The sequence below is a fragment of the Periophthalmus magnuspinnatus genome, chromosome 4, assembly GCF_009829125.3.
Source record: "Periophthalmus magnuspinnatus isolate fPerMag1 chromosome 4, fPerMag1.2.pri, whole genome shotgun sequence".
Lineage (NCBI taxonomy): Eukaryota > Metazoa > Chordata > Actinopteri > Gobiiformes > Gobiidae > Periophthalmus > Periophthalmus magnuspinnatus.
Window position 1 is genome coordinate 9,795,148 of NC_047129.1, and position 10,194 is coordinate 9,805,341.

At 40.3% G+C, this 10,194-nt stretch overlaps 2 protein-coding genes across 2 annotated transcripts; one reads left to right on the top strand and one right to left on the bottom strand.

The window, feature by feature from the left end:
• Nucleotides 1–249: 249 nt before the first annotated feature.
• Nucleotides 250–4,025, top strand: peak3 (PEAK family member 3). Its single transcript, XM_033992021.2, has 4 exons — nucleotides 250–468; nucleotides 824–972; nucleotides 1,437–1,996; nucleotides 2,342–4,025. The coding sequence occupies exons 1-4, from the start codon at nucleotides 404–406 to the stop codon at nucleotides 3,374–3,376; spliced, it is 1,809 nt and encodes a 602-aa protein (XP_033847912.1). The 5' UTR covers nucleotides 250–403; the 3' UTR covers nucleotides 3,377–4,025.
• A 1,455-nt stretch (nucleotides 4,026–5,480) lies between these two features.
• On the bottom strand, nucleotides 5,481–9,458 carry oaz1a (ornithine decarboxylase antizyme 1a). Its single transcript, XM_033992026.2, is given in 6 exon segments — nucleotides 5,481–6,110; nucleotides 6,208–6,293; nucleotides 6,393–6,568; nucleotides 7,012–7,098; nucleotides 7,100–7,169; nucleotides 9,266–9,458. Coding segments are annotated over 6 exon segments (672 nt in total). The 5' UTR covers nucleotides 9,385–9,458; the 3' UTR covers nucleotides 5,481–5,976.
• Between the last annotated feature and the right edge of the window lie 736 nt (nucleotides 9,459–10,194).

Consider the following 10,194-nt stretch of genomic DNA (forward strand, 5'->3'; position numbering starts at 1 on the left):
GGTGTATAGTGTTCCCTTCAGTACTGTTTGATTTTAAAGACTTTATGACTCAAAATTGCATCACTCAGCCATTTGCAGCGTGCTCAGCGTGTGCACTATTTTGTGGTTGCTAACTATTTTTTTCTCTTATGTCAAATTGAGGTTATAACTCAAAATGGCTCAACCCTCAGAGCAGAAACTTCCGGTTACAATCTCAAATGCACAATGACAAAGCTTGAGAGCCAAGATAAGAAGATGAAAATATGACATTTCAGCATGTACAAAAAGATACAAAAACAGGGAGGGGTTATAGTAACCATGCATACAGGAAGTATATGCAAAAGAGCACAGTAGGCCACCTGGTTACTTCACATGCACTAAGGATTTAACGTGAACAAGCAGGCTGTTATTTTACAGTATTTTAATGGAGTCAGGGTGTTTAAACCAAACGGGGGGACACCCTCCAGCTCTGCCAGTCAAACATCACAGGTAAGACAAATGTAATAATGCTTCTAAAAGGAACTATAGCAGAAACGGTTTTCTACTAAATTGGATCCAGAATGAGGTGACTGAGTTGGAGAAATCAGTAGTAGTTTGTGACAAAGAATTTGAGCATCTCAAAACAAGAAGATATTCACGTATATTCCAGTATTGGCACCAAATCCTTAATATAGCATGTGCCCTGGGACAGGCCCACAGTCACCGATGCCATTTCTTATATATGTTTATACAATGACTCACTGTTTATTCTTCATTATTGATTTATTGTTCTAATTTACACACCATGCATCTTATTTTATTTATTTATTTATTTATTTATTTTCATTTTTCTTTTTGTTTACAGACAAAGAAGCTCCTCACACAGAGGATCAAGCATGGGCTCAGACAGTACCCTGCTCAGTCCCGGACCCCAGCTTTCCAACAACACACTCAACGATGTTTTTGAAAAAACTGATTGTCATGCAGCCTCATGCCCCATACATCAAGACCTGGGTATGTGGTTTCATTTCATAAGAGAAATATAATTAGCCTCACTATCTGCTGGTCTTACTGGAAAAAAACATTGTTTTACTTCCTAAGAAGTAAAGAGAGGAAGCAGCCTTTGAAACTTTTTCAAAAATCGAAAGCTCTAGTTCCTTTCATTGTGTCAATTGTAGCAGAATTTTCTTCTAAATTATCAACCACTAAATTAAAGTTATCATTGTCATAACAAACACAATTGACACACATGCAATGAATGCCTTTGAGTGTGTGGTTCTGCATCTGCAATTGGCTTGCATATGTTTTCATTCTTAACATGTCATATTATTTTCAAATAGTTCATAATCAAGTTAGTCAAGTTAGCTTTAACTGACTGAGTCTTGTATCATTTTTTAGTGGTTTAGTATAGCCTCTCAGCTGTATTTTAGTTTTTTTTCTTTTTCATGGCAATATATTTCCTCTCTTTGATGCCATAGATTCTGTGCACCACATGAGGTTCCTGTCAGATAACAACCCTCCACCTGTTCCAAAGAAAAGATTGGTACGGACCCTTTCCCTGCCTGCCAACCACGTTCCTGCATTATCCCCCCTGTCCCCTTGCCTTCCACTTCAAATGCATCCTCACAACTTTGACAATCCCTTGTACATGCTCACCCCTGTACGAGACACATTGTTCAGCAAAGAGTCTTCAGGTTTGGGAGCAGCCAGCAGGAGCAGCACTGCACCCCTGCTGCCCCTGTCCCAGCTGTCTTTTAACACCTCAGATGAACATTTGGTGAACTTCTTTGTAAGTTTCGAAGACCAGGACACAGTATCCAAAACCATTCAGCATCGTCACCTGCTGTTTCTTAGGGATATGGTCCAAAAGATGGAGGCTAATTTGCTATTAAAAGAAGAGCTATCAGAGAAACCAGTCAGTTCATATCAGCCGCAGGACTTTCTGTTGGATGAAGGCAGTGAACCAAAAACAATTGCAGGAAAAATCTACTACTCTGTGCACAGCCCCAAGTTCCCAGGGAGGATACTTGGACTCAGGGTAAGCTCACAATCCTTCTTTGCAAACATGATCTCTTTTATAATTAAGTCAGAATTTTGAAGTTTTTGAGCTTTTGGGGCATGCATTATAGATTTTTTTTAATGTTAGTACTAGATAGAAACTACAGCATGTGCAGTTAATGTACACTCCATATGTATTCAGCAGTGAGAGATTTTGAACACATGCACACTGCTGTGTAACAAGACATCCTTATCTGCTGCATTGTGGTGGTAGTTGCTTCCTCTTTTCATTAGGTGATACAAGGTCTAAGCACAAAATATATCTTTCAGATGTTTACAGCAGTTGTTAATGTGGTGGGTTTTCTGCTGTTGTTCTTTTTTCCAGATAATCACGCAAACAGAACTGTCTGCTTCTACCTGCACCAATCCGCAGCCTGCACATGTTAACGTGAAACATGTCGTAGCCCACTTCCAACCAACCAGCAATGTGACGGATTCCTGCATTAAAACAGAATTTGTTAATTCCGTCCGTGGTTGTACTGCTGCAATATCACCATGTGGGGGCAGTAATGAGTATGCCAATTATTCAGGGAGCAGGCTTTTGTCCACGGTTCAACATCTGCTGTGGAAAGGCCACAGTGTAGCCATAGAGCGAGACCTCCCTTCAGCTACGCTGGAGGACTTTGTTCAGGAGATCCAGTCTATGCAGAATATGGACTGTGTACTGTATGACAAACGTGTATGCTTTTTGTTACTGCAGATACTACAAGGTGCGCAACATTTATACAAGAACATCTGTGGCCCCGGGCTGAAACCACAAGAGATCTTACTGGTGTGGCCAGGCAGAACCAAGACAGAACCTGAGTCATCACATGCAAAAAGCAAAAAGAACGAAGCTCTTAACAGTGTTACTGAGACAGGCCTAGGGGGCTACATACAGATGTTATGGGAGACTCAAGGTTGCCCTCGTGTGGTCATTTCCTCCCAGACGTCTGGCGTTCCTGTCTCCCAGTCACTTGTCTCCATTAAAGCCAATATTGGAGCTTTAATTCAATATTGTCTGAATGTACACAAGGGCTTGGCTGCACTGTATATGTCCACATACAGAAATGCTCTGTTATACCTTGCTTCCCAGCTCAAAGACAACAGCAGTGGTCTTAATATAGATGACATGACAGGAGTGTTACAGGTGGTTCTCTGGGGCCCTGGGGCCCCCTTGATGAAACATATTGGGATGTCGACAGCGCTCAGCTGGCTGTCAGTGAAAAGAGCACTGTTAGTGATGAAGTTGGCAGAGAAAGGCGTGGATCATACAGCTTTAGACTGGCAGGACATCCTGTGTCTCCAGTATATAGCATTCACTGAACCGCAGACTGTGATCAATGAAATTCGTTGGCTTGAATTAACACCTTTCATCTAGTTCCTGTCTGTATTATGAATAAACCCATTGTCATTTCAGTGATTAAGTTGGACCCTATCAGCAGAGGCCTCATATGGGTGAATGCCCCATACTGCTTGTCTGTGTGAAATTGTGTGACTTGTTGAGAGGCCATTGGTCCAAAATAACATAACTCTATCAGTTAGCTCCAGGGCATTCCCTGGGCAATTGTTTTTTTAATTTATAATGCCAGTCCTTATGTCACAAATAAACAGCCTGACACTAATGATTATCTCCACAGTTCATTTGGCCCCTTTTTAGTGACACACCCCACTCAAGATTCAGAAGTGTAAGTAAACTCTATCAACATAGCCCCTATTGAGAATACACTGAAGGTGTCATTCTGGTTTCTGGTACTAACAAATGTGTATATTATATGCATGAAGGCTGTGACAAATGTTTGGGTCACATTAAGAGAACATAGGTTAAGGAAATGTCTTTATGCCAATTTTAAACATCCAAAACATCTATGGATTGTAGAGCACTGTAGCAGGAGAAATTAAGTGTGAAGTCAGCCTGAAAGGCCCATCTGTTGCATTATCCAATCATCATCCCTTCTCCAGCCCCACATCCACCTCAGCCAATAATCATATTTACTGCTGCCAATTATGTGTTCTGTCAGTGTCGAAGAATGAATGTCAAATAAAGCTGCTGCAAAGCTTTCTCTGTGTTTCTGTGTTTCTCCAGGTTGAAATTGGGAGTTGAAGCTCTGGAGGAAGAAAGCTTAAAATCTACAAGATTACTCAAACATGCATGAATCAGAGAAACATACAACTCCTGGTGTGTGTGTGACAGAATTGTGACCAGTCCTTCTCAAATTCAGATGGTCAGAAACTCAGAATATAACCTCATAGGAATGAAACCCACTGGCACAATGACCTTGCACTTGGTAACTGAGTAAATTATGTTTCAGAGTTAAAGGCTGCACTGTGTAACTTTTCTAGTTGGAATATACCACCTGCTCATTTTCAGATTCTTAACCTTGATAGTTCCACAGTCATTACATGTCTCTATTTTGCATTATTTAATTACAGGTGTTTTTATTACACAAAATTACCTTGAGCATTATACATACTTACTGAGTGGAGTCTCCTCTCTGACCTCACCTGGAACTGAATCTGGCACTATCACCTGCTGGTCTCCATGGAGTTATACACTGCCTGGCCAAAAACAAGTCACCACCTGGATTTAACTACGTAAATAGGTACAAGTCTATAGGTATGAGTCAGGTCTAGGTTCAGCAACAGTCTGTGCTCAAAGAATGAGGTCAGCTGACTACCTGAATATACCGAATGACCAGGTTATTCCATCAATGAATTTTTTCTTCCCTGATGGCACGGGCATATTTCAAGATGACAATGCCAGGATTCATCGGGCTCAAATTGTGAAATTCACAGATTGTCCACCAGAGTCCAGACCTTAACCCCATTGAGAATCTTTGGGATGTGCTGGAGAAGGCTTTGTGCAGCGGTCAGAGAAAAATGAATGCAACACTGGATGGAAATAAATCTTGTGACATTGCAGAAGCGAAATCGAAACAAGACCACAGTGAATGTGTGCTGTAATCAAAACTAAAGACGGTCCAACCAAATATTAGTGTGACCTTTTTTTGGGCCAGTGTATTCTGTACATATTTTGAGGTCTATTAAGTTGTCAAATGCAGTGATTTTGACGGACATTTGTGCTGAATTTTTATGTATTTGTTTGCTCAAGTTAAAGTGAAAGTGTTAAAAATAATCACCCAGCCTTTTCAGCAGGTCTCAAACAATAATGAAAAAATGTTGTGAAGTAGAAAGGACGGATATCCTTTTTTTTTAGCGGCTTTTTTTTTTGCCAGGCAGTTAATGGTACACTGTGGAACATTCCAGACAAACGAATAACATCTCCATGGACACAAGCAGGTGGTGTGTCTTCCTCCAGAAAAGTTACATAGTACACATTTAAATAAAGTGCACTGAACACTATTACTTGACTAAACTAGGATGAGCTCTTAATCTCCACAGTTATCTAACAGCCAAGTACAAGACCAGTGCTTAGAACACTACAACCTAATTAGCTAAGGAGGACAAAATACTGGAGATGTTAATTTAGGGGAGCACTTTTAATAGGTACACTTACAACATGCACATTTCTATCAAGTGAATCAAAATAAATGTAAATCATGCACACATTTAAAAAAGATAAGTTTGATATAAACAAGCAAATCAAAGGTAATCTACTATAAGACATCCATTTGTGTGGTAAGTAAATGAAGTAGATATTAACCATAGATCTTACATTGCAGAGATGATTTGTGGAGTGTTTGAGGGAAGGTGTATAAACGGCACTATACATTGAGGAACGGGAGAAAGTGGTGACAAAGCATTGCCGAGATATTTTAGACCTTGCTTTAACATTCCTGGTATATTAACATCTTACCCTAGTGCAAAGATCTTTAAAACACAGCACAAAGGCAGGTTAATAGTTACACACAAGAAAACCTGGAAACCTCAACCACACTAAACTTAAGATTAGGCTCAAAATTAAACAGATGCACAGCTATGGATGCAGAAGAGGAAGAAGAAACATAAATTGCGCAGGTTTTAATCGTCGTCAGATGAGGAGTCTCGCTCAATGCCGTAAGCCATGAAGAAAGCGTCAGGGCGGGAGGGGACAAGGGGATGGCCCGGTCTCACAATCTCAAAGCCCAGGAAACTGAATGTCCGCAAAAGAGATGCTGCAGAGAGGGACAACTAGCAATTATTAGTACACATTATAGGAACAAATGGCCAATTGCAAATATGAGTCCTTATTGACAAATAAATAAATCCTACCTCGGTCATCGCGGTTCTTGTGAAAGCAGATGAACACGTGGTCAGCTTGTAGTTGCATTTCAGCAAATTCCAACAGAAGAGCAAATCTGACAAAACAAACCACAAATATATTTCAAGGGACAATATACAACAATGGTGTAAAATCCATACTCAAATATTCAGTTAAAATGTAGGCTGAGACTGACCCGTCTTTGCTGCCCTCAGGCAAAGCTCCAGGAGGGATTTCGACGTAGAGGTTCCCTCCCTTCAGCGCTGCCCTCCACACGCTGCGCTTGCCCTCTGAGCGTTTAGGCTCAAACAGCAAGAAGCGCACTCTGCTGTTAGCAGGAGGGGGCTCTTCAAGAACTAGCAATTGAGCATCCTAGGAAAGAGAACAGTGTGAAACATGTAAAAAAATGTGTAAAACAAAAACGGTATCAAGTAATGTCAGCATGAGCACAACTGTGCTGCTGCTGCAAACAGGAAACCATCCATCTGAGCATGTGACACTGCAAACTAAAAGTAAATATATCAGGTTCAGGTCATAAAGAGTCACATAAGGCACAGCCAGACCTGGAAAAACACCATGCATCACACTGCAAAAGGTCAGTGTTAAATTGATAAAAGAAAACTTCAGATGCTCTGGTTGTAACTCTATAAGGGTAAGTTGAGCCACTTATTTGCAGCTGTATTTTTTGGTTGTTGTCAAAACCATGTAAAATCTGTATAAAATAAAATAATGGTTTATCTCCAGTTTAGAGGACATACATGTTCAGCATCCATTCAATTTATGTAAAAAGGTAACATGGAGTACATGCAACTTACAGAGTAGAATAGTTTAGCTGAAAGATTGTGATCCCGCTGGTCATTCCCTCGCCCACCTGGGATCTTCAGGGGTGGGAGAGGGGCATCAGGAGCACCACAGAGGCCCTGGACACGGGTTACTGCAACAGCAAGAGCACCTCCGGGGGGTGGAGAAGATACTGTAGAAACACACACAAAAGACAACTATGAAATGTGAGACTTATCACGGCTTTGGCAAGGTTAGCACCAGCCTAATTTAAAAAAAACCTTGAATGATGAGCAAAAATGATTTCCACTGAATGTTTACTAGAAAATGTTTTAAACAGGGCACTCATAACAAAATAAATATTTAAATTCCTGGCCATGAATAACAAAAGGTTTCTTTTTACTACTGACTTGCTCAAACAAAATTCTGTTATTTAAGTTTTCACATGTCACATGACTGCTGTACATAAGCTGCCAAAGTAAGGGGACTTGTATAATCATTACCCTACTCCACGTTGGTCAGTTTATTAGGACAAACAGTGCACTGGGAGAGATCAGCAATTTACTGTCAGATGCCAAAGTGCTTTACAGGATTAACCTGGTTTGTTCTGCAGATGTCAGTGTGCAACGCTGCATATATTTTCAGTGTTCAATTTAAGCCTATTCTGAGAGCACCTACAGGGAACAAAACCCATTAGGAGCCATAGAGCACACACTTGCACTTACGCAAGTACCACTGATCTGCTATATGCAGAACATATGTGCTGAAAACAAATAGGGTCCATCTTTTCAGGAGATCTTTAGAGTCACACTTTTATAATTTCTACATCTAACTAAAATAAATACATTAAAAAAGGACCTTACTCAAAAATCTAATTATAAAACAATGATCCTATGTGCAGTTGAAGCATTTTCACTTCAAAAAGAGCGGATACCTTTACTGTATTCTTTAACCAAAAGCACCACGGGATTAGTGACTAGCAGAACACACAACGAAGACGCACTCAGGTTGCCTTGGTTAATAAAACATCTGCTGGTCTGCTCACATGAGCGATGAGTCTTGTGTTGCGTAAGGCTAGCCTTCCATGAATAAATATCTCATAAACCAACTATACAACCTCTAGAGGATGAAATAACAATAGAAGTCTATAGAAAAAGCTAGATCTTTTGATATGTAACCAGCTTAACAAAAACATTTACAGTGTGGAATAGCAGGTTAGTGCCACAAAAGGTAAAACTGACATTTCTGGCCTGTCAAAAAGCCCTCTAGGGCACAATATGTTAACACATGTCTCAAAACTGCCCATGCCTCCCCCTTCACAGAGGAGTGGAAATTTCCTATGAGTGCACTGAACAGTAGCTATACAACTAGATAAACAACCTGCATGAAAGGCTGTCAAACCACCAAAATACACTTTTATGGAAATCATGTTGGCTATAATCTATTAAAAACAAAATAGATCTCAACAATGTCAACAATGTTTTGAAATAAAAAGAAAAAAATACAAGCAAATAGGAGATTTGTTGGTTGAAAATCTGAGACAGCCAAAGGTCGCTTTCTACGCGAAAAGACACGGCAATAGGACAGGCTTTAATAGTTAAAGCCTTTGCTATAAAGTTTCAAGGCCCGATGACGCCTTAATCTGAGGAAACCGAAAAGCAAATCTACCTAAACCATTTATCCCCTACAGTCATTTTTATACGATCATAAAAAACATTCCAGAGAGACAGATAAAATGCGTCTGACAGTTAAAGGTGTATTACTACAGTGTAGTCACCGTGCGTCATTGTCCTACAGGCTGAGCTAACCCTGAGCTTGATCATAGATTGGCGTCATTTTGTGATCGATACCCGAGTCTTTACCGAAACGGTCTCATTACTTGTCATCTCAGTGTAGTGTCACATTTTGGGTGATCAATTTAATATATTCCGTGGCTCTATTGTTGGGTACAGAAAGTACAAGACGACACACAGCAATATCAGCGATTCAGCTGAGGACATCGGTAAACATTATGTAATCATACCCGATCTGCTTAGTTAGCTAACGTTTGTCTTCTGCAATTTGTATAATAATGGCATGACTGTGTGTAATAAAGATGTGCTGAACAAAAGTGTAATGTGAATATAACGTTAATTATCAAGTGACACTTGTTATTTAAACAAAATCATTAAAGTGAGGGTCTAGCCGGTGGAGGAAACAGCCTGTGCTGCTGAGGCTAGGCCGCAGCTTTAAACTTAGCTTAGCATGCTAACGTGGCTATCGCTAATCTTCGCCAGAGCAACAACATACCTTTCACTTTCTGTTTTATTACTGGTCTGCTCGATAACAGGCATCTCGGTTAAATTTCTCTCTTTTTCTCTAACAAAACAATGACTATTCAAAATCGTCTGAAGGTTGGATTTAACCATCCGGCCAGCGTCCGTAGCAGATGCTCGCTCGGTGCTCTCCTCTTCGCCGTGTGTTGGGGCAGAGCACGGGCAGGCTGCAGTATTTGACACAGGGGAGTGTCCTGCTCAGAGCGGCCCTCTGACGTGCCTCTGCTCTGGGACATGACGCACTTAATCTGGTCTGATTAGATGAGTATTATCGATCAGGGTTATTATCTAATTCTGCCTTTTATAACTGCACATGACCTTGGTGTGATTGTTAGTTGGATATGGGTTAATGATTGATCTGTAATCTGACAAGTCTGAGCTTTTTGTCATTTAGCAGAGCATGAACATTTAATGATGTTCATTAAAGCTCACTTGCAGTCAATCTGCATTTTGAATGATATTTTCAGTGATAAAACCTGCCACCTGAATATATAATAAACACATAATTTAAACTGGAAAATATAATAACAATAGGCCTATTGATAAAACGCCTACTGATTTTAAAATACACAGCCCATTTAGTAAGGACATTATACTGTGTAGTCTAGTATTGTTTATTTTGATATCAAATACCACATCAGAAAAAAGTAGCCAGGTTGGTATCATGTTGTGGGCTCCAGGCAGCACTTCTTGGATACAGTAACCCTGAGCTGCATCTGTTCCTGCCAGTCACCAGATCTAAAGCCTAGTGCTTGGTCCTTGGCCTATAACACCTTCTCCAGTGGCAGTGAAAGGCAGCAAGACAGGAACATTCACAATATCAAAATATTTCACATCAGGTAAGTGTCGTGTGCCTTCTGTGTTTAGTGTGAGACTAGTGCAAACAGTTTATAGCATGTTGCA

Excerpts from the sequence above, each read along its gene's own strand:
- peak3 (XM_033992021.2), top strand. The coding sequence starts at position 404 with ATGGAGTCAGGGTGTTTAAACCAAACGGGGGGACACCCTCCAGCTCTG. Across the intron at positions 469-823 it reads CTGCCAGTCAAACATCACAG|ACAAAGAAGCTCCTCACACA; the intron begins GTAAGACAAATG and ends TTTTGTTTACAG. Across the intron at positions 973-1,436 it reads CCCCATACATCAAGACCTGG|ATTCTGTGCACCACATGAGG; the intron begins GTATGTGGTTTC and ends TTGATGCCATAG.